Source organism: Pelmatolapia mariae, linkage group LG16_19 (assembly GCF_036321145.2).
Source record: "Pelmatolapia mariae isolate MD_Pm_ZW linkage group LG16_19, Pm_UMD_F_2, whole genome shotgun sequence".
Taxonomy (NCBI): domain Eukaryota; kingdom Metazoa; phylum Chordata; class Actinopteri; order Cichliformes; family Cichlidae; genus Pelmatolapia; species Pelmatolapia mariae.
Window position 1 is genome coordinate 55,392,166 of NC_086241.1, and position 24,703 is coordinate 55,416,868.

A 24,703-nucleotide genomic window follows, 5' to 3' on the forward strand; every position below is an offset into this window, starting at 1 on the left:
ACAGAGCCAAAGAAGTCTTTCCTATGTCATTTTCCTTTTTTTTTAAATATGTGAATTCCAAGCAACATGCTACCAAATCTGTGTTAAACAAACTTGCATGCTCAGCAGTTTTCTGTTTATTGCTTTACAAAGGATATTGAGAAATGTAATTTTATTGTGCTTTGAATCCTCTTTTTGATTGTGAAACAGCAACAGTACAAGGAATTCCCATGAAACAAACTGTTAAAATTCAAGAGTCAGCTTCTCAGTAAATACAGAGGAGCAGAGCCACTGAAATTCTTTGCATGGCTACAACTTGTCAATCACGCGCCAAGCATTACATTTTGTCTTTCAGTGGGAATGTTCTCACAGAGACACAGACGAAGCCGCTAGTATATCATCACAAGCCAATGCGATGGCCTATGGCAGACGCACTTCTTTGTGTCCTTACCACTGTGGTGCCTCACAAAATGAATACAGACAGGGTGACATTTATTTTTCAAGAGTGTTTTGTCAAATGTACATTTTCTACCAAGCTGACCTGCAACCACTCTACAAACAAACTGGCTGTTGTGGCTAATATTGTCCTTTGTGCGCAGTGTACCAGCCTCGGGCCCTTGTCATTGTGGCCTTGCACATGGACTTTAACTGTGTGTTTCTTCCTCTAGGCAAACCCCGCTGATGTGTTTGACTCTCTTTCCCCATAGCAGTGGGCTACAGAGCCCAGCTCGGGAGCGGCCTCTCTGCATGAGACGCCTCCTCCTCGTATTGTGGTCTGCTTGCCTCAGTGACTGTGGTTTTGTTTGTTTTCATGTTTGAATCCTTTTCCTTTCGTAATGCATTGTTTTCGTCCCCTGACGCATTGTGAAAGGATGTCTTTATGGTCACAGCTCTGACTTCATGAAACTTTCCTCATGCTGCTGAACTGGGAAGCTGAGACTTGTTATTAAGTGGTGTTTGCTGCCCTCATGTGGTCAGCGTATAAACTGCAATTTAAACGAGTAAGAGCAACCAGTTCCACTCGTTTCCTATCATATCCTCAGTGAAATCATGTGTAAATTTATCCAAGCAGGAATACAGACAGAATTTGTTTACATTTACATCTTATTTGCAAGGTCACTGAAATATTTCTTTCTTTCCCCTCAAATTCACATCATATGAAGGTACTGAAATGTCTAAACAGTACAGAATTTAGTATCGCTCTTTCCATACTTTTGTGTTTTCATTGACTGAAATCAATGAAGGATTTGTATGTTATTTAAAAAGTATTTAACTGTATGTTATGAAAAAAGGTCAGTTTGTTAATGTTGAACATTTTCCTATATTTTCTTTGTTTGTGCACCAGTTTCTGCAGAAATTTATTTACGCTCATGCCCAGTCGACAGTTATTTCAATATACAATAGCAGAAAAAGCACTTGTGAAAGTAATGCACTTACAACTGGTTCACTTTGGTCATTGTAATAATGAGCCAGCCTGAAAATATCAAACAACATACCAAAGCTGTAACACTAGAACCCCTGAACAGGATGCAGTTAATAACAATCTAGTTACGCCTGTCAGTAAGGCTATACCTGTTGATTATATTCATTCGTGTCTTAAATATGTCATATTTATCAGTTCTTTATTAGATAAACAAAATACTAGAAGACTGAAGATGAATGTTAGATCCATAATTTGTTTGAGACACTGTTTTCATAGTTGTATACCACCACAGTGGATTTTAAATTGAAGAATATGTCACTGAAGCACAGGATTCCAGCTTTAATTCAAGATTTGTTTGTTTGCAAAGATTATATTAACTATTTAGGAATTTAAGAAATTGATTTTAGTGGCTCAGAAATAATTGGACAATTAACTGACAAGCAGTTTCATGGCTAGGCAAGGCCTGTTCCCTTGTTATTCCATGATAAATCAAGCAGTTATAATATATATAAAGCAGAAATATTGACTTTGTATTTCATAATTACCACTGTAATTTTAAATATGAGACCCAGAGAGATTCCAGTTCAAGTAAGGGAGGCCATAATTAGGCTGAAAAAGTATTAATAACTAAACAAACTTTAGCCATGGCCAAATAAAATAAAGCAGCTAGATATACCAAACAACCAGAAAGAATAAATTATTATTATTATTATTATTATTATTATTATTATTATTATTATTATTATTATTATTATTGACAACACTCAAGCCACGAGTTGTCCTCGCAATCTTCGGACTGACTGATAGGAACGAAAACTCTTTGTTTCCTACGGTATGTTTTAAGGGGTGAACATGCGTCCTTGCGCTTTTCAGATCTTTAGCAGGAAGGCTAACACGCTAAAAAATAAATAAATAAATGCTTTTGTCTTTGGGGCTTCAGATGTCTATATGGAGTACTGTTGATTTATGCTTTTACACAGCTCAGTTGTTAGTTTGTGTACATGTCCCTGCTGTTGGCGTCTTTTGCGAAATTTGACGTTGTTGGTATATTTTCAATTTCATACATACAGGAAAGTGTCACGCATTAGTCATGTCACATGTAAAACAGTGTTCCAGTTATTTGTAATTTTGATTATTTTTAGTTTTCTTTTTGTCACATGTATTGATTGACTGATCTAGTTTGAGTTCATTCATCTCTTCATTCTCTATTTTAATCTTTAGGTACAGTGAGACCACGTGATATCTGGTGGAAAATCCCAAAAGTGTGGAACTGAAAATGCATTGGTGTGTCCTGTATGTCCAAAAGCCTTTTCATTGCCATACACACTGAAGCAACATCATCTCATCCAATCAGACACCCCTTCATCTGTAAAGTCTGGAGAGGGCTTTTACACAGGCCCGACTGTGGCATTAGCAGTCATGTATGGGGCCTCCTCCGGCTGTCCACCGAAAAATATGCCTCATGCAAATGATTGCCCAGTGACTCAGGGAAACATTTCTAATGTTGTGGGTTGAGTACTGTGGGAGCAAGTTGATTGTCCAAATGTGGACATCTGCAAGCACTACCCATAATGACTGCTTATTATTTAATAACCTTTGGATTCACTTACACACTCATAGCAGACCAAAACAGTTAGAAAGAGGCAGTGAGTCAACTCAGACCTTTCCTGCAATGGCAAATATGAGAATGCACTTGGGACTGCAAAATAACTTTGAAACACCAATGTCATAAATGTCTCAAACCTTCTGCTCACTATCCAAATTACAGACATTTTCTTATTTATACTTGAAAGAAACCCTTCTCCTGTGCAGTCTGCAGGAAAGCCTTTATAACTTATTATTAAGACTATAACTTATTAATAATTTATATCAACAAGAGCAGAAGTTCCTAAAACACGAAGGCTTGAAACGATTCTGGTGTGGGATCTGTAGCAGATCATTTCATTTGGAAGTTAATTCGATACGCCATCACAAAATTCATAGGAGTCAAAAAGAATTAGAAAGTCTTTCCCCTGTGCAAAACAGCAATGCTGTGAAAATACTCAATTCAGAAACAATAAAACATTTAATTGAACCCAGTTATGCAGACTCAATTTCCCAGATTATGACTGTGAAACCAGAAGGGTGCAGTGAGTTTTGCAGCGATTACAATGGCTCTCTCCCTCAGGATGTTGCCTTAATCACATCAGGGGAAAGGAGCAGAGGGAAACCTGCCGTGCTACCAGCAAGCAGCGAATTAACGCTTTACATCAGTGCTGAATTTGTACAAAATGTTTTCCTTCTACATCCAAGCTTCAGATAATTCATACAGGACAAAGGCCCTTTGGCTGTGAGATATGTGGAAAGAGATTTCATCAGAAAAGCCACTTGAGGTTCCACTGCCGCACTCATATGTGGTCTAAATACCACACATGGCAATCGCGTGATATCAACCGACCACACTGGCGAGTTAGCGAGTTTAAATACAAAGCTGGGGGCAGATTTCCCAGCTCACAGAACACTGCTGTGATACGTTTAAAGCCTAAAGACAGAGAATGACACAAATGTTACCACAGATGTGTAATATTAATAGGGTGAACCTGTGAGAAAGGTTTCCAGAGTGACTGTGAAAAAGAAATAAAGTCCTAAATCAACACAAAACCCAGGTGGTGTACAGCACAACTGCTTCCACTGTTTTAAGTGTTTTCCGAGTGCCTCTAAATTACAAAGGCATGTGATAGTGCACGCAGGCAGAAAGCCATTTCATTGTCCTATATGTGGAAAAGCATTCAGACAATCTTCTCATCTGAATACCCACAAAAGAACTCACTGAAAGGGAACTCAACCAAGCCACTCAACCAGCAGGAGAACATCAGAAAACTGAAAGTGACACATGAAAAGCATTTTTTTCCTCAGGAATCACTGTTCATATGCCATCACAGAAAAAGTCTGCAAACACCCATGATACACTTTCAGATTGTGAAGTTGTCCGTAATGGAATGAATGAAGTACCCTGCAGCACACGTGCAAAATCCATCATTAAAGTAAGTAGCCTTGTTAAGACTACCTCAGAAGGTGTTGTGTCATGTAAAAAAAAGAGAAGCTTCAATTATGCAGAATATGCTCTACAAACTTGGTCACTCATTGTGGGATTAGGTCATACAGATGTGTTTCATGTAGCAAAATATTCCCACAGAAGGGTAACCTGATACCTCATGAGCAAACATGCAGGCACTGCAACGAAATTCCAAACGGTATCCAAAGTGAAATGAAAAAGCCTACTTCCAGATAAGTGTATTCAAACATGTATTCATTGTACAGATTTGGATGCCAAATCAAACCAAAGTCACTGTATGCTAGTGCTGGTTACGAGTCATTTGCTAATAAAGAGGTAGTTCAGGGCTTGGAGGCCTAAGATGCTGATTGGCTGGCAGATCCAGGTGTAGCCTTGAACGGAGAGTAACGAATCGGAAAAAAAGCAAAGAGAGGCTACATACAATTTTAGCAATTCATTTCCCACTGAACTAGTTGTTGAAGTAGAGAATCAAAAATGCCAGCTCAAGTGTTGAGCATGAGAATGCTGACTAAAGGAGTTAGAACTGTTTCAGATGGCGACAAGCTGCTTAGTGATGAATTGGTAAGTTCAGTGGCTGAGAATCAGATCCAACAAGAAAATGATTGGTGTGCACCACTCAGTGTTTCTGAATGAGACAGGTGCACTGCGAGTTTTCTAAATGAAAAGGATCTTAAGCGGCACATATGTTCAAATAATATTCAAATGACAGACCAAAGGAATCATTGTGGCATTTGCTTCAAAAAGTTTGTGTCTCTTTCTAAACTCGCAAAGCATTATGCTGTCCACACAGGACAGAGGCCACTTAGGTGTGGCATTTGTGGCAAAGCTTTCGCGCAGACTGGACATGTCAGAAAACACCAGCTGACTCATTGTTAAACAAAATGTTTACTTTTAGTGTAACAATGCTTGTATTTATAATGGGGAAAAAACTTGTTTTGTTTTGTATTTGGCTGTGTTTCGTATCATTTTCTTTCATGTATTGATGTGGTGGAAAGTCATCTTTTGGGTGCTCCCTTTAGGGTCACCATGGTGCATCATCTGCCTCCATCTCATCCTATCTCTAGGATACTCTTCCGTCACACCAGTCCTCCGAATGTCCTCCTTCAATGCATTCACGAATCTTTTCTGTGGTCTTCCTGTCCCCCTCCTGCTTGGCAGCACTTTATTCAACATCCTTTGATCAAAATATCCAGTCTTCTTTGCGCATGCACATTCACTTGAAAATAGTCCATTTTGTTACGTGCTCCGTCACTTTTTTTTAACCAATTAATTTTTCTTGCGTTGTCGCCAAAATAAAAAGCTGATTTAGTTTTCCCAGCAGTTTCCACACGCAACAAATACGAAACCGGGGGAACGGAACGGATTGCAAGCTTTCGTAATTAGGGGACGGTTTGAGGGACGTACCTTTTCAGGAAGTTAGTCGCACGCAGCGCGTTTGATTGTGGAGGTACATAACCAGCAGTCCGACGGCAGTTACATTCATGCTGAAATAAAAGAAAAAAAAAAGGTTAGTGAGCTAAATTCTGGTAACGTTATACCACTGAACTGGAGTTAATACTGAACGATTAACGAGTCAGTTGTGTCTAAATGCTACTAATTAGCTATATCACCTCATTGAAAATGCTAACAGTTACTAATGTCATGTTACTACTTTCTGAACTCGTAACTCTTAATTCGATGTTAATTAAAGTACAGGAAAGTCAGTTAGTTCGTGGTTATAACTGCACATCCTAGTTTACTTTTTAACCGAGATTGTGAACTTTCTCAACAATAAATTACCCTGTATTCGTCTAGCTACCGTATATTTACAAAGCCTCAAGTTGAAAACAGATTCTTGTATCAGTCGATACTTTAAAACAAATGATTTCTGCGCTTTTTCTTCTTCTTCTCACAGTCGTCATTTTATTATGGCCACCATGGAGAAAGAAACCCCTGCTAAAAAGGCTGCTACTCCGTCTGTATCCCAGATAAATGCGGAATATGTCACGCAGGTAATCACAGCACTTATTTTCTGCATATGTGGTTCAGTACTGTGTTGTGAAGTTTTTCCATGATGCTGGTATGCTGAAGATAAAAAAAAGTGTCCTGATTTTCTTTTGTTGCATTCTTTGTCATGCTAAAAACATAAAGACATAGCTTTGTATGGGCTAAGGAGATAGGATAGGACAAATGGCTGTAACTATGGCATATGTTCAATTAACAATTTGTTGCATCTTCCATGTTTATATTTAATACTATGTGTGATTTTCACATTTCCCCTTTTCAGTTGGCTAACAAATATTGGGCGCCTCATGCAAAGAATAAACTACCTTTTGACCCTAAGGTGAGTTATTTGCACTTTTGCAATTCAGAGGTGTTGGTATAACTTTTATTAGTGATAACCAGTAACCAGGGCTTTTGGCAAACAGTGTAACATTCAGTGATGAAAATTGCCACAGTTTGTGCTCCATTATATTGCAGTGCTTATAATTTGGATCAAGTTCAAACAAAAATAAAGTAAAGGTTGATATTGGAACTGCTTATTGGCCTAATTGTTATTTTAATCCTTGGTATCAGCCCAGAGTGGGAGCACTGTAAAGATTTGGTCATGTTGTATCTAATAGAGATTGATTTATCATTTATCATATAGTTTCAGATAGTAAGTCAAGTCAGCAAACTACCAAGCACATGTTTGTTAACACTAAATTTCTGTGCTTTTATAATGCTTTGAATGTTCTTTGTGGGGGGGTTAGGTGATGAAAGATGTTTACGAGAAGGAGATTCTCAACTCCAAGTAAGTGAATTTTGAACTTTCTTCCCCTATGAAACACTTTAAAAAATATAAAGGACATATTTCACTGTTCATTGTTTTTGAATTGTGCCCATTATATTTTCAGATTTGCCATTAGGAAAATTATGCTGCTTGAATTCAGGTAAGTTATTTTTACTGGGTTTTCTTTATGTTATATTTAAACAATCACTGGAAAAACAGTGATTTGACAACACTACTTGCTGCATGGATATTAATTTATTATTTCTAATATTTCAGCCAATACCTTGAAAACTACCTGTGGGTGAACTACACTCCAGAGGTTTCCAGCAATGCCTACATCATGTCCATTTGTTGCATTGTCAATGAGAAGTTCAGAGAAAATGTTCCAGCCTGGGAGGTAAAAAAAAAAGTCATTAAAAAAAGCAGTAATTTGTTGAAGTTTAGCTTAATTATCATTAAATGTTGTCTATATTTGATTGTGTTTGCCACAGCTAATGCAGGAGCTCTGCTTTTTACATTTTCTGTTGTTTGCTGTGTTTCAGGTGTTCAAGAAGGAACCAAGCCATTTTCCATTTTTCTTCAAATGTGTGATGGAAGCCGTTCTGGCAGATGAGCAGGCTGGTCTTACTCTGAAGGAACAAACTGTGCTTCTGGTCTTTATGGACCACTGTTTCAACAGTCTGGTGTGTACCACTGCACTGATATCTTATAACTAAACATTCAGAGAAGTTAGAGTTATTCTACTACCACAGTGATGTCTGTTTTTGTGCCTGTGTTAGTGTGAGTCATCAGTTTATATTTTAAAGACAGTATTTACATATTATAAAATGACATGACTTGTCTATTTAAGCCAGGTTAGTGTCTTAAAATGTAAAGCCAATTACATGACGATTTAAATAATACAAATTAAGACACTTTCTTACACCATAATGGAAGCAATGTCAGCATACACGTACAAGGTAAAAAAAATGTTTGTATATCTCTTGGGAAATAGCTCTACAAAACAATTTAATATGGACTTTCTTTACATCCTAATAGTTTTTAAAAGGTTTTTGTAGAGCCCAGGTGACTATCTCTTGGACTTTCACCGTGATCATCATAGAATTATGATCACTGACAGGTCAGGTAAACATCACTGATTATCTCTTCATCATGGCACCTGTTAATGAGTGTGATATATTAGTTTGCAAGTGAACATTTTGTTCTTATAGTTGATGTGTTAGAAGCAGGAAAATTGGGCAAGCATAAGGATTTGAGCAAGTTTGACAAGGGCCAAATTGCGCTGGCTAGACAACTCTGGCAAAGCATCTCCAAAACTGCAGCTCTTGTGGGATGTTCTCAGTCTGCAGTCGTCAGTATCTATTAAAAGTGGTCCGAGGAAGGAATGATGGTGAGCCAGTGACAGGGTCATGAGCAGCCAAGGTTCACTGATGCACGTGGGGAGTGAAGGCACTGTGTGGTCTGATCCAACAGTCGAGCTACTGTAGCTGGTTCTGATAGAAACGTGTGAGAATACACAGTCCATCGCAGTTTATTGTGTTTGGGCTGCATAGGCGCAGACCAGTCAGGGTGCCCATGCGGACAGCCAAAAGTACCATCATCAACTGGACAACAGAGCAATGGAATAAGGTGGCCTGGTCTCATGAATCACATTTTCTTTTACATTACATGCATGGCTGGGTGCGTTGCTTACCTGAGGAACACTGGGTACCAGGATGCACTATGGGAAGAAGGCAAGCCAGCAAAGGAATTGTGATGCTTTGGGCGATGCTCTGTTGGGAAACCTTGGGCTCTGCTATCTGTGTAGATGCTACTTTGACACTGACCAACTACCCAAGCATTGTTCCAGACCATTTAGGTCCATTCATGGAAACTATGTTCTCTGATGCCTGTGGCCTCTTTCAGCAGGATAATGTGCTCTGTCACAAAGCAAAAATGGTTTAAGAATGGTTTGAGGTGTTGGCTTGGCCTCCATATTCCCTAGATCTCAGTCCAGTTGAGAATCTGTAGGACATGCTGGACAAACATGTCCAATCCATGGAGGCCCCACCTCATACCCACAGGACCTAAAGAGTCTGTTACTAACATCTTGGTCCAAAATACCACAGTACACCTTCAGGAGTCTAGTGAAGTCCATGCCTCGACAGGTCAGGTCTGTTTTGGCAGCAAAAGGGGTACCAATACAATATTAGGCAGGTGGTCATGATGTTATACCTGATGTACTGGTACTGGCAAGATAAGTAAGAATTAATGCAATTATCTTTACTGTCCACTAGATGGCAATAATAGACAGGACAGGTCAATTTGGGTGATCTCCATCTGTATCCTCTGCAGTTGCATTAAACCATAGGGAAGCACTGCAGATGTTTCACTTAAAATGTGCTGTGATAGCCTGCTGCCCTTTGATTGTATCCCATAAAGGCCTCTAAATATTTTAGTTGGAGACTCCTATTAGGGATTGAAGTATAATATTTTTTTTAAAGTATAGTGCACAATGCATTTTGACAACCCCCACCTCTCACACTTAATCTTCCCTCATTTTTTTTCTTTCTCTCTCTCTGCACTTTCCTCCCAGGAGGTAGATTTGATCAGAGAGCAGGTGCAGCAGCTCATCTCTCTGCCAATGTGGATGTGCCTCTTACCAGTAAGATGTCAAACTATTATCTTAATTAAGAAGCTGTGGTGTTTATTGGCACACCAAGTAATGTTTGATAATTCTAAAGGAATGGATTGCTTCCTTGCTATGAGACTAATCCCTCTTTACACTCATTTGTTACTCATTTGTTTCTGTCATTTTTACAGTCCAGACTCCAGCACGAGCTGAAGAAAGTTCCAAAGCTGCATAAGTTCTGGAATCTAATAAAAAAGAAATTTGATAAGATGGATGCTGACACAGCTGAGCAGTAATGATATTTCCTTTGCTTGAGTGTTCAAAGAAATCTATACAGATTTAGAGAATCTGTTTCTAGGTTGTTCTGATTTACTTTCTTCGTGTTTCCTCAGGGCAAAGAAGGAGAGGACCTTCCTCTCGGCTCTTATTAAAAAGTTTCACGGAGTTCTTGCGTCAATTCCACCAACAGGTAAAAAAAATGCTTGTATATCTCTTGGGAAATAGCTCTACACAACAATTTAATATGGACTTTCTTTACGTCCTAATAGTTTTTAAAAGGTTTTTATAGAGCCCAGGTGACTATCTCTTGGACTTTCACCGTAAATAATTGGTCAGATCCATAAATCTCAAAAACATTAATGTGTGTAAGCATTCTCTTTGTAAAATTAACAGATACATCTGTGTGCATGGCCCTCTTTTATAAATCTTAGTCATAGTAAGATTGTACTCACATGCACAAGCTTTATTTCCACTCTGGTATTCATCCATAAATATACACTCCTTTACTTAATCATTTGCATAATTAAATGCTGTTTGCACCTCGAGGTATTAGACACAGCAGTGAAATCCACATCAAACAGAAGTGCTGTTTCACTGTAAGTGTAACTAAGAGACAGAGATGTTGGAGAAAAAGAAATGTGTTCTGTTTATTGAATCATGGTTTAAAGTAAAACTGCTGAACTGAGAAATGCAAGCCAGATGAAAAAGTGGACTTGATTTGCTATACAAATATGAAAAACATGACAAAAAATTACATTTCTTTATAAATACTAGACATGGTACAATATCATCACAATTCATTACGCATGATATTTTTGTTATTTTTGTTGCAAAATGAGATTGTCAAGCATGCCGACACTGCCACTAAAACCTGCCATAAATATTTTCCAGTTTATTGCAGTTAATTGTGGTATTATCAGAAACAGACTGCATGTAACTGACAACTTGACCCCCATTCAACTGCAGACCGACTCAAACTTTGGCAACATTTATGGCAGGTTCTGTTACTTTTGTGCTTACGAACCCTTTTGTTCTATTAGCAGCATAACCAGAATACAACCAGCTTGCAGCCAGTTGAGCTGAGTTCCCTTGAGTTGTGCTCACTGACAGCATCAAACTGTTTTCTCTACATTTATCAACTAAATAGCAATTATTTGCAAACCTTTGACAATTGAGGACGTGATCAGTGTTGGATGGTTTTTCAGTTGAGCTGATTTAATTAAGTTTGCTCAGCTAACTCAAGATGGTGGTGCATGAGATGAGCCCTTTTGTTTGTAGCATTCCCAGAGTGTTTTAATTCATTTAATAAAATATTGAAAATTTGGTGTTAATGCAATGCTGCCACAAAGAAAATGCGATTCTATGCTGTATCGGTGTTTGTGAAAAGCAGAAATGGCTAATTTGACACAAGATAATGCATTATGTTTTCCAGCTATCCTTTCTTCTCTCTTGCCTTGATGCAGTTTTTCAGAAGAACAGATGAGATTTTAGTGTTTAAAGGTCAAGGTCATTATGACCTCAAATGCATGAATATGCTGACTATAACGAAATTCCACACAAAAGTCTAATAAGATAAAATGGTCAACTAATGCTTTTTTTATACCCAAAAAGGTCAAAGGTCACTATGACACCGTAATGTTCTGCACAAACACCCTTCTAGTTTTTACTGAATGCCATATCTCAGGAGCAGGAGTGAAATTTGTGAGAATATTTAACATTTGATTAGATACTGGATTGTCTTCATATTATCTCTGTGTGTTATATGAGTCTGGATAGAAATGGATGTAAACTGTTGCCAGTTGCAGCACGCCTTTTCTTTCTTTTCGAGTCGTGCAGCTGCCCAAGGAGGATGTGCTCCAGCTGCCACACAGCCAACGGCACTCACCGCTATGTTGTAATGCAGGCCGACACACAGGCCCCCCACCTGAATGCTAAAAACAGAATGTGTGTATTCGTGTGTTTAGATAGAATCAAACCTGACAGATTAGATCAGAATCTAAAACCCAGTAGGATCCACATCACTCCAATACTTACTGCATGGCTCAACTTCTAAGTGTACACACACACTTACACACCAGCATGCCTAATGAGAGCTGGGGACCCAGCATGCTGCTGTGCTAACCGTGCAGCATCTCGTAGCGAGGGTCACACACTCAGCATGGCACTTTGGCTTTGTCCATATGCGTTTGCTGTCCTCGTGTCCTTGTTGAAAGCTACACATCGCCCTCTACAAAGCAACATCTAATATTTCCTGTCTTTTTTGGGTTTGTCTATTCATCATATTTTATCTTTTGCTGTGAATGTGGATTTCCTGAGCCAAAGTTATAACCTGAATTATGCCCTCTTATTTTCCACAGGGCCTGTATCCATGGACCAAGTGCATTACTGCGAGAGATTCATAGAACTCATGATTGATTTGGAGGTAAAGCACAACCTGCTTAATCATACATTTCTCAGCCATGTTAATTTTTTATTTATGTCGAGAGATAATGCATTCATTCTTAGACTTGTTTCTGTGGGACTTTCAGTACAAGGGTAGTTCTACAGTATTTTTGTAATCATGATATCCTGATGAAGGAAGCAGTCTAGACTTCATTTTCTGCAGATCTCATTTGTTTGTCTTTTGTCCTTCACATTTATAGCTAACTCATGTCATTAACAGTCACTGGATAAATGTTCTGCATCAGCTTTGCTCTCTGTGCTTCTCTCTTTCCTTTCTGCAAAGCTATGCACTATTTGAAGCAGTAGTCTGATCATAGTATGAGAGGTTATTTTCAGCGTGATGGCTTTTGACATGTGCTACAAACTGTAAAGTATAACAAAGCCCAATGACATAACGTTTGGGGACATCCAATTCCCTTTTTAGAAAAATGATGTTTGAAGGAACAATTTATTTAAAATATCCTTGTTTTGTTTTGGGGGGATATTTTTGATTTGTTGGTCTCTTTAAATTTATAACAGATTGCAGATTTGAATTTATTTTCCAATGTCTGTTTTCTGTTCTTAATTTAACTGCCGTGTGCTCGACTGTTGCCTGGAAACTTGAGGCAAAGGTCTTGTAGGTGAAAGATAGTTATTTAAAAGTGTCAGTTTCTTTCGGCTGTGAGCTGCAGCGTTATTAGATGTGAGATCTGCAGAAAAAAAATGTATTCCACCAAATCTCAATGAAAATCATGGTGTACTATTTGCAGCTGTTGTTTTTTTTTTTCTCCATATTTTGAGGCGCGGGAAGCTTCTCCTAGAGAAAAAATAAAAACTAAGAAAACTTGATTTAGTTGCCGTAGATGCCATGCAATAGAGTGTATTCAACTGTGGAAATCACGATGCGTTTTTGTCTGTTACAGAGTCAGTTTGGGGTTTTTTTTTTGAGGGTGATGAAATAGCTTTTAAATATAAGAAATATTTATGATGTATCCCTTTTTTAAAAAAATAAATAAGTGACGCAGAACTTCACATAATTATTTAATTCCTGACTAATGAAGGTGGTGTTAAGACACAGTGTCACATAAGATTTTTACGCCTCCTGCCTGGGCAGACCTGCTGTTACTAGTGAGTGAGCACAATGGATGTCATCTGGCCCTCTGCTGAAAGGCTGGCCTTGCCGTTTCTGGCAGTGGCTACTAGCTGGCCAGTTGACTGTCCCCAGACACATCTCCTGTCCTTCAGCACTATCATTATACAAAGACTCAGTTGCCTGAAATCCATACTTCCACTCTCTGATGACAACATGAAAATGATTGCAGAGAAAAATACACCTATTATCAAGCCAGTTCTGTGTTGGCTGTCAGAACTGTGTTGAGATCAGAGATTGCTGTTGCATATAAAGGGTATGTGTTCTTTCACTCTTTAGGTCTTACTCTTACTCCAGCACATGCTGCCTTGAACATCACTTTTCCATGATTGATATAGATATTTTGTTTGTGTTTTGCCTCACAGTTTTGTATTTCAGATTTGGTTTCACAATAGTGTTCATTTTTTTGTCCTTGCAGCACTCTTTATAGTGTGAATCTGTATGCTCTCTCACTCAAAAGTGTTCTTTGTTATATTCTCACCAAAGCAGGTCTGTTATCTCATTTTGACAGGTCTCCTCTGTTCTTGCCTTTATGTCATGTTCCTGTGCTGCAAGCATCAACCACATAAATAATGAATATAGAAGAGAGTTAGACAGTTTTTGCCATGTTGTCTTCACATCTTTCTGTCAGAAAGCGAAAAATAAGACAAACTGTCTTATGTTGAAAACTAACCTCAAGATGAAAAAACAGCAATCAGTAAGTTGCCTTGATAATCATGATGCTGAGAAATATGGTTGTTCGCAAACCAGTAGAGTTTAGTTTAGTGTAGTTTAGTTGGTTATTGTTTGGAGGTGAGGACTTATTTCCACAAATATAAAGTCCAGTGCTGTAAACATGGTTTCATGTGTGTATAGGCACTGCTGCCCACCAGGCGTTGGTTCAATACAGTGCTGGATGACTCTCATTTGGTGGTCAGATGTCACCTCTCCAGCCTCACAAAAAGAGAGAAGGAGGGGCATCTCTTCTGTCAGGTACAAAAAAAAATAAGCAAATATGCATTAAAACTTGTCAATGACAATATTCATGTTCACAAAGAATTAATTGTTATTTCCTCATCTTTCTAGTTGCTGGACATGCTGAAGTTCTACACTGGTTTTGAAATCAGTGATCAGACAGGAAATGCACTGACTCAGAAAGAGATGACCACTTTGCACTATGACAGAATCACCTCACTGCAGGTAAGAATTATATAAAATGATTTTCAGATATGATATGATTTCATTTGCATAAACTATATGGATAAAAGTACTGGGCCAGCTACACAGCAGCAGCTGTAGGTGTAATGCTTTGAAGCTTCCAGCACACAGTGCTGATGTTAATGCCAGTGGTGGTTTAGAGCTGTAGAGTTATTGAGTCTATTGGCGTACTTTTATGCACTTCAGCACTCTGCAACCCCGCTCTGTAACTTCATGTGGACTGCTGCTTCATGGCTAAGTTACGGTGTTTCCTAAATGCTTCCCGATTGCAGTAATACTACTTACAGTTGAATATCGAATATCAAAGAGGGAAAAAACTTGTTGCAGGGGTAATATAGTACTACATACAAATGGATGCACGGTTAGGTGCTTGAGTTATACACCTGTGGTAATGGGACTGAAAAAAACAGAATTCCATGTAATGTAATGGAATAGATTGATTTTCCAGCATGCCTCATAAGCATCTTTAGTTTTATATATCAAAGTAACTGTTGCAGAGAGAAATGTATATACCAGAGTATCAGATCAGTTTTTTTCATAGTTGTAATAAGAAATTAACTCTTTCCTCATTTTATGCTGAATGTGAATATAATGACTGAATAAATAAGAATGAATGTAAAGTATTCAGGACTGTTGATTTTTCTATATATATCTTTATGAATCACATTTTCAGTAACTGTCTCAAGAAACTATTTCATGGAAAAAACAGTTATGTATTACAATGGTGATGTGTATCTAGACATCAGTCTCTCATAGCACTGCTTATTGGGTTCTGTCTTGCAGAGGGCAGCCTTTGCTCATTTCCCAGAGTTGCACGACTTTGCTTTATCCAGTGTCGCATCAGTAGACACCCGAGAATCCTTGACCAAACACTTTGGGCATCTCAGGTAATTAAAATCATTTAAAACAAGTAGCATGTTGTAAAGGATGTGATGGGAGGATATGCATCATAACTGCTAAATTAGCTAGCAATGGAACATCGCTTTAGCTGGCATGATTGCTAATGTGTAAATATTTTGCATGTTTATTAGAGGCTTTCTGTGTTCATCATTCTGCCTTATTTTCAAGTACCTTTTGACCTTGAAAGCTCAAATTCTCAGCGTATACGTCCAAAAGAATCAGCTCCTAGCGTATTGCTACCATGTTCAGAGGTTCTCCTGAACACCACAAAGTACAAGTTACAATTGAAACAAAGAAGGAAAAAAATTTAATAATAATGAGCAATATAGTAGGATTTTTGCTTACCCAACAATCCCACCAGCTGAGGCCCATGTCCATGATTATCTTGCTCCTGTGTTGTAATATAGCAGCTCCACCATTGCTGTCTGACTTCCTGCTAAATGGCAGCTAGTGAACCCTTGAACAGGCAGCTGGTACCAGCCGGAGAGAGAGGCACGCCTCATTAATCTAATCGATTTGCAGTGGCTTGAGAATAAACTCTTGGAACAGCTGTGTTTGTCAGATCATATTAGCTTGCCAAGGAGCCAAAAAGCACCCTCACTTTGATGAACTGGCCTTTGTGTGTGTTTTCACTTGTTCATGTGTATGTGAGAGTGAAAAGAAATGGATTCATTCGTAATTTGTAATTACTTCAAGATTTTATCTTTCTTGAAGTTGACACTTTCAAATTACTGACCAAAACTTTTTTAAGGTCTTTGTGTTTGGCTCGGCTTTATTCTAATTCACCAAGTGATTGCTATTTTGTTTTTACTGTATGAAAGTTCTTTATTTGTGATAGTTGTTTAAACAACTCAAAATTTGTCTTAGCTGGCAATGTCTCCATATACATATTTCTTTCCACTTCAGTGGTGGATTATAAAAGCTTAAACCCCACATTAAATTTCTTTGAATCAGGCAAAGGGATATGAGCCGAGCTGAGCTGAATCAGGTAAAGACTTAGCTGAACCATTTTGTGCATTAGAGGGAGCAGGAGCTCTGCTCCATTTTTCCATAGAATTAAGGTTTTGAATATAGCAGGACGGCATTGTTCACTGCTCCACAACTGTCACCAAAGCAGCTCCTGGGTTACTCCAAATATACGATCAGATTTAACGAGGCACTTTTCATCCAAACAACTCCTGCTAATGCCAGTTTATTCCAGCTGTACTACCCATGGGCTAAGCTCCCAGTCACCTGCCGCTCTGAATTTATCCACTAAGTCCCCAAAACACACAAAAGCTAGCTAGCCCACGCTTATACACACCCATACTATTACATATATACGCAAACACAAATAAACACTTTTTTCAGGTATGTGACAACAGGTGAAGTGCCATTTGTGGCCATAAATGAATTGAATGATATTGAATTCAAACAGAAAAGAATCCTAATTGTGACAAATGTTAACCTTCACTGCAGAGCATATTAAAATAAGGATTGTGATTGGTGCTCTGGATTATAGTCACTGTGGAGATGTTTGTACAGATGTTTAGATCCTTTTTATCTGTTTTTTTTTTTTTTGCCTCTGGCACAGCTGTGACCAGTTGCATTATGGTTGCAAGTAGTTCAACCATCAGTACCACCTATCCCTGTGAATGTAATATCTCCACAAAATGTGATGGGAATTCTTGAAATTAGTTGTTATTGGTCAAAAGTCAAGGTCACACAACACATTTTTGGCAGTAACATGAGAATTCTTAGGGTTTTTTTCCCCAAAACCTCGCTCAGAAAAGTGTGTAGACATGATATACAGTAAACTTTAGAAAAACTCCTGTTATGCCCCCCACCCCCATCTTTACCATATCCTGCCAGTGGCTTAGGTGTCAGTTCTGACCTGATTGGGCCATCTGCATTTCTTATAGTGAGTTGTTGTGCTGCGTTTATTTTGTTGCTAAGGGAAGGAATGTCCACATGATCCATGGCAGGACATCCAGTGGGCCACCAAACTGCATCATTGGCAGAATTGCCACCCCACTGCTCGAGCGTGGCATCACAAGTAGCAAAATGCATGCACATACACGGCTACAGTTGGTCAGTCCACGTGTGGCTACCCAGGCCTGTCAAAGTGTGTCCAGACCTTGTCCCTTGTTGGGCACCAGACCCTGTCTGTGTCACAGTGTGTCAGCCTGATTAAAATAGGTTGTATGCGGAGAGCCACACCTCAGCCTTCCGAAGCGGAGATGGGCTTTGATTTTCATAATCCTGTCTCATCAGTGCAGCTCGACCCCTCAACATACACGCTGACAGAGCAGGAATGCAGTGTCAAAGCAAACAGAAGCACTTTGTGCCACAGTGCTAATAAGCACTAATAAGACTTTGATGAGGCTCCTATTCTAAAACGTTTACAATGTTACCATTTAGTGGATTGATAACCATCCATGATTGCCAAAAAATAAATAAATACTAATTTGGAATTGTCAGACCACAGGACAGTTTTCCACTTCACCTCATTTTGAAAAAGTCTGTTCTACTGTAACAAAAGGTGGCAGCATTTCTTTGTCTTGTTTATATTCGATTTTTCTCTGCATCATAGACTTTGCAGTTTCTGCACATTTACTCATGCAGTTAATGACACTGACAATTGTTGTAGGAGCATACCCAAGCACATGGAGGGATTCCACTGCAGAATGGTGTCTTATTTTAAGTAATGCAAGATCATGGCATTTCAGTATTGTGCAAGGTAGATTATAAAATCACTAATGTCTTTGCAGCTGTATATTAATAAACACAATTAATTGTTGAGGATTTTCCCCAACACTGTTGCACCTCTCCCCATCTTCTGAAATACTATCTTTGCACTTCTTTGAATAAAACAGGGATTTGTGTAGATTGTATATAGATGAAGAATATAGATGTTGGACAAATAATAGTAAGAATGTATTCTTAATTGAGAAATTCTATGGTTGGTATTCTTATAATCTTTATCACTCGAGTCTTTACCAAACATTAGACAGGATTTAGTTAATATTTACTTATTGTCATACCTGCTCTAGACAGAAGTGTTGCTTCTTTTTCTGATGTTTTTTTCTTTCTCTGTAGTCCCAATATGCTCCACAAGGTGGCTTCTTATTTGTGCCTGCTGCCTGAACTGCCTGAAGGGCAAGACACCACTATTGAGAAAGAGGTTCTGCTTGAGTTGCTGGTAAGTGCACTGTTGGGTTTACTGGGTTATGTATGTGAGCATATCAGTGTTTTTTTTGTTTCATTTTGTTTGTTTTTATGACATGTTTCTTGAAATTTAAAAAATAAAATATTAAAATATTTATTCCAGGATTTGTAGGCAATGATTAATGCCTGATACTTTAAATTAACCCTTTAAATAAACCTATACATCAGGCATTGGTTACATGGCAACTGAGAATATAAAAGATGTATCACTGGTGTTTATAAACAGTTATTTTACAAAACATTCACTGGTCATTTGGCAATACCGTATACTAGGATTGGATTTTACATTTTAAAATAATTAATCTCATTACCTTCAAATACATATTTTATTATTGCAGTTTGACTGCACTGCCCCTTGTGAATTTGCCTTCTAATCCAATAAATGCTTCATGTGGGCATTTCTGTAACATAGAGTAAATCGTAGGCAGGACTAATATGATGGAGAGTTATTTATTTATTTCCTTTCGTGGAATCTCTGAAGAAGCCTAAGCTTTGATTTTGCTCTGTAGTCACCCTTTGCTTGCTCTCCTAATTTTCTCTTTCAAAACCTCTCCTGGAATCTGGGGGACCCTTGTTTGTCTAGTCTCTCCAATACACACTTAGCTGTTCGTTGCAGACCTCTTCATCAAAGTGGTTATTTCAAAGCTGTCCTTAGTACAATTACACATAAGACGTGACGGAGAAGAGCTGTGTCTTATTTATCTGAATAAATTTTTGCAGGAGACTCTTTGAGGGCTTTCATTTGTGTGTGCATGAGGTTACACCCTAAAACCAACATCCTTGCACAGATAGATTCAAAAACAAGTGGTTGCAGGACTGTAAGTTATAGTAAAACAGTTGACTGAACACAGTCATAACAGACAGCATATAGGATGAACCAGTTATAAGGATAGCAGATGACAGCATTTTTTTTTTTACAGTTTATTTTATTGTTGACATTATTTATCCTCCCTCTTATTTATGTCAAGGAAACAAATAAATCATTAGTATAAGTAACTGTTTTAAATTGTTTCAGCTCTGCATCACATCTTCAGACATCTACTCAGTGCAAAATGTTTCTGACACATCAGATAAACATCAGACATCTGTAAACATTGTGTTATTTGCATGGCCAAGCAGCTCCTGTAGGTGTAGGTGGCACAGTACTTTTTTTCCATATAGTGTAGATAAATGAGGCACAGAGAATCAAGAGTTCAACAGAAAAAAACATATTTAATTTGAGAAATGAAACTATATTAAAGGCCTATAACTTTATGTCTAAAGGAGGAAGTAAGAATCCTAAACATTGGGCCAAAAGGGCAGTGCAGCATTTGCTTATTGACATCTTCTCTCCAAACATGTTCTCAGTGTCATTTTTCTCTCTTGCTGTTTGCCATCCACATACAGGTGTCTCGTCATGAGCGCAGAATCTCTCAGATTGAGCAACTTAACCAGATGCCCCTTTATCCAACGGAGAAGATAATCTGGGACGAGAACATTGTGCCAACAGAGTATTACTCAGGAGAAGGTGTGTATTATAAATGAATGTGTGAATTGTTACTGAGTTAGCATGTCTGTGCATGTATCTATGTGAGTTGACATGAAATAGAATACATGCTACTATATCTGTCTAATCTGTGCCTCATATTTGCATATACTAAATATACCCACATCTTGTGATATTCTGTTATATATGCAGTGTTATAACACAAGGTCTCACAGACGTTTACATCTGAACATGCAGACATCGGTTATTAGTTTTGTTCCGTCTTTTCAGGTTGTCTGGCTCTACCAAAGCTAAATCTCCAGTTCCTGACACTCCACGACTACCTGCTGAGGAACTTTAACCTCTTTCGTCTGGAGTCCACCTATGAGATCAGACAGGACATAGAAGATGTGATTTGGCGCATGAAACCATGGTGAGATGTCATCAATTTTGTTGGCAGCACAGAGCACTTAATCTGTAGTGCCTTATTGTTTTCTTGGTTAAAATATGCAAACATCACTGAAAAAAAATAGAAAAACATAGTTTGAAGTAGGAATGATGTTTCTTTTAATGCAAAAATAAAGCATTAAATAATCTATAGCATACTTTGTGTTTTTAGGTTAATTAATGAAGAATTGTATCCTCTGTCTACCTCTCACGTGGTGGCGCAGCACATTGACAATAATTTATGGCATTTGGTTCACCACATTTTAAAACCCATTGCTTAACATAATAAGTGCTCCCATTATGTCAAGTGATGTAGCAACTTGCTTGTTGTTCCTGCAGAAGTAAATAAGTAAGCAGTAGTGCCATGTGTTGCCCTAAATCCAGCTGATTTCCATTCTTGACAACAGCCCACAGCACTTGTCTTAAGTTCTTGTTGTGTTTGTCTTTCTAACAGGCAGTCAGAGTATGGTGGAGTGGTGTTTGGAGGCTGGGCGAGGATGGCTCAGCCAATCACCTCGTTTTCCATAGTTGAGGTTGCCAAGCCCAACATCGGAGAGAGCTGGCCTGCTCGTGTTCGCGCAGATGTGACTATCAACCTCAATGTACAAGACCATATCAAGCATGAGTGGGAAGGTAAAAGTAGCGGACCATTATAAAGTCAAACAAACTGATTATGAAATTGACCCTATTTCAATGGATTAACTACACATTCCATATTACCTTGGTATACTTTTAGTTTTCCTGGTTTTTTCCCCTCTGTACAGTTCTACAGGGGTTTATAATCACCATAAAGTCTTCCCGTACTTCTATCCTATCAGGCTCATGACCCTTTTTTCTGCCTTTACCACAGAGCCTTTGTTTTATTTCCTGGTCATTTTTCTTTCTATCTCTCAGTGTGGTTGATGAGGCAGCTATAGATAATGTCAACAGGAGCTTGACAGTCGTGATTCACAGGGAACATAAAACACACACCGAGGCCTCTGACTGGCTGTTTGCTATAGCTTTCTGGAAAAAGATGCCAGCTCAATGTTCCTAAGCAAATGTATGCCAGTGCATTTGGATTGATTACTAGCGAAAATGAATGCTATAGGGGGAAAAAAGTAATCGCTATATTTCTAAAAAGGTGATTATCTGCTGGATTTAAATATATGTGTATATATATATATATATATATATATATATATATATATATATATATATCTCACAAACTGACAACCCTGTTCTCTCTACAGCTACTTTTATAGTTTTATTTATATTTTGTATTTCACTAAGTGTTAGATATTGCATTCATTCTTTACTTCCAGTAGCTCTTTCCCTAGAGCTTCAGGTTTTAATGATCAGGCAAATGTTGACAGGGTGGTTCATCTTCTTCCCCCACCATACTACATTCTCCCATGTTTTATCTCTAAGTCATTTCCTTTCCTCTTTTTGCTATAAGTCTAACACCCATAAACCTTTTTCCCCCCCTGCAGGTCTGCGGAAACATGATGTTTGCTTTCTGATCACGGTGCGCCCCATGCTGCTCTACGGCACACGTTTTGACCGGCGTCAGCCATTTGTGGATCAGACTGGCCTTGTGTATGTGAGAGGCTGTGAGGTGCAGGGTATGCTGGATGACAAGGGGCGTGTCATTGAGGAAGGTATGCTCATATGCGTTTGTGCCTGTATACGTAGGCTCACACACACAGCAGTGACACCTGACATCCATCCACCTATCAGATCTGTACACCGTCAGCCCTAGCAGCTAATCCTCAGGAGAGGGTCAGACTGGTGTTGTCATGGTGACTGTCACTGTGAAACCTGGCCTTTTTCACCTTAAGACTTCATTAACCTGTGGTCAACAATGACACCTGAGAGCTGCTGGCTCTCCTCTTTGTTATACTTATTGGATTTAACTGAAGGGCTTGCTCTGGTTTGCTTTATCTATAAGAGGGCACTTAATGTACTTGTCCTGCAGAATTAAGTAATGTGGTACATAAGCTACAATCACCTTAGATGAATGTATTGGCAACAGCAGCAGATTATGAAATAAAAAAAACATTTCTGCAACAGTCCTTAAAGTAATCTTGGTTGATTCAGTTTTTGGTTGCAAGTGTGGGAGTCAGAACATGTGTACATGTGTTGAAACTTCCTTCCCTTATTCTTTCATGAAGTTTTAAATATGCAGAGGGGAAGGGCTTTAGAAATAGACATGCTGGGGAACATGTCCTGCAAATGTTGGCTTGTTTAAACTTTCAGTTTCCCAACAGGGATAAGTGGTACTTTGGCTTGCTGTGTTGAGGGGAGATGTCACATAAATCACTGGGCATTTGGTGAACGTACGGGGGGGACACAGGGCAACGTGTGCATTTTGGGACACTCGTAACTAACTGACATACCATTTTATAAAACTGCTCAAGTGTAGAACATTTATATGAGTTACGATGGTTTAAATGTATTTTTAATGACTTGAACAATGTATGTCCCTTTACATTAAGTATTGAGTTAATCCCACCTTTTAATAACTGACAACTTAATACAAAGGCATAAATATCTTTTATAACAGCTGAGACACCTTACTCCAGCTCGCTACATTGTTACTGAATAGTGTGGAGGGTGTAGCTTCCACTCTTAAGCTATCACCACACTCATTTTGGTAAGGTGGATTTTATTGAGCCCCACATAACTGTGCACATTTGCACATGGGAACACATGTCAGAATTGGAGTGGATTGGTTTCTGCTATGTGCCCTGCAGCTCCACACAGATTCTATTTAGAAATCTGTGATAGCTGCACACTGCACCACACAGGCCCCCTAATGGGAATAGGCCTAAAGCCCATGGCCAGTCAATCAAGTGTCTCCATGTAATTCCTCTTCCTGAGGAGGCATTGAAAGTCTTAGCTCTTTTTAAAGGGTTTTATTTTTTAATTTGAGAATATATGAGTTTAATTACTTTGACTTGCTCACAGTGACTTACTTAACATTGATCTTTATTCTTTTTCTCTGTCCTTAGTTTTACTTTCCTGTGTTTAGTATTAGGATAAAACTTTCTAACAATGTTTCTAAAATGCTATACTGTTTCTGATTTTTTAAGGTTATTTTTTCATTATTTCATTGCTATAATAAATAATCCTTGGTACTTTGGTTTAGGTCCTGAACCAAAGCCTAAGCTGCGTGGAGATGTCAGAACATTTCGTGTATGGCTTGACCCAAACCAGTACCAGCAGGACATGACCAGCAGTATTCAGAGTAACACCGAAGACCCATATGAGACTTTCAACATCATCATGAGACGCAAACCTAAGGAAAACAATTTCAAGGTTTGGATTGCTTTAGCTTCAGACCTTGAGTTCTGCTTCTGTCAACATCGCCCTGAGTGATGTATCACTGTCTTTAGTGTTCTAGCTCTGAGATTGGGGCCAGGGTGACTCTGAGGTTGCCACATAATGAGGCCTTTTCAGTGGTCCCTCTAACTCTCGTCCAAGGCTTTTCTTGTAGCAGTAAACTCGCAGTGTTTCAAAATGTTGTGATGCTTTCTGTGAACAATCTTGACTGGGGTACACAGTCAGTGTAACATGTAGTGGTTCTTAGAACGTTAACAAAATGCAAACCTCAAGTTTTGATTTCAAGACCTGTTACACAGATTTCACATCATGGAATTCAGGTCATGATAAAATCAAACATGTGAGTATGTGAGAATGTGAGACCTTTATTACTGGTTTTATGTAGCTTGGCGTCATTAGATTGTTAACTGGCATGAAGAAAACACTTATCCCCCCCCCCCCCCATGTCTTTCTTTAAAAGCTTTTCATTAGAGCATTTCAGATCTGCTATTTC

The 24,703-nt window shown here is 38.6% G+C and overlaps 1 protein-coding gene across 2 annotated transcripts in view; it reads left to right on the forward strand.

The window, feature by feature from the left end:
• The first annotated feature begins 5,865 nt into the window (after positions 1–5,865).
• Positions 5,866–24,703, forward strand: part of aqr (aquarius intron-binding spliceosomal factor) — a 47,646-nt gene continuing 28,808 nt past the window's right edge. For both annotated transcript variants that reach the window (XM_063496925.1, XM_063496926.1), the window contains exons 1-20: positions 5,866–5,964; positions 6,352–6,448; positions 6,724–6,780; positions 7,190–7,230; positions 7,334–7,369; positions 7,486–7,606; positions 7,752–7,892; positions 9,785–9,853; positions 10,012–10,112; positions 10,213–10,289; positions 12,457–12,521; positions 14,526–14,642; positions 14,736–14,849; positions 15,651–15,754; positions 18,846–18,948; positions 20,361–20,481; positions 20,731–20,872; positions 21,341–21,519; positions 22,359–22,526; positions 24,017–24,186. In XM_063496925.1, the coding sequence (XP_063352995.1) occupies positions 6,365–6,448; positions 6,724–6,780; positions 7,190–7,230; positions 7,334–7,369; positions 7,486–7,606; positions 7,752–7,892; positions 9,785–9,853; positions 10,012–10,112; positions 10,213–10,289; positions 12,457–12,521; positions 14,526–14,642; positions 14,736–14,849; positions 15,651–15,754; positions 18,846–18,948; positions 20,361–20,481; positions 20,731–20,872; positions 21,341–21,519; positions 22,359–22,526; positions 24,017–24,186 (2,010 nt within the window). In that variant the 5' untranslated portion in view covers positions 5,866–5,964; positions 6,352–6,364. The remainder of the gene's footprint in view (positions 5,965–6,351; positions 6,449–6,723; positions 6,781–7,189; positions 7,231–7,333; positions 7,370–7,485; positions 7,607–7,751; positions 7,893–9,784; positions 9,854–10,011; positions 10,113–10,212; positions 10,290–12,456; positions 12,522–14,525; positions 14,643–14,735; positions 14,850–15,650; positions 15,755–18,845; positions 18,949–20,360; positions 20,482–20,730; positions 20,873–21,340; positions 21,520–22,358; positions 22,527–24,016; positions 24,187–24,703) is intronic.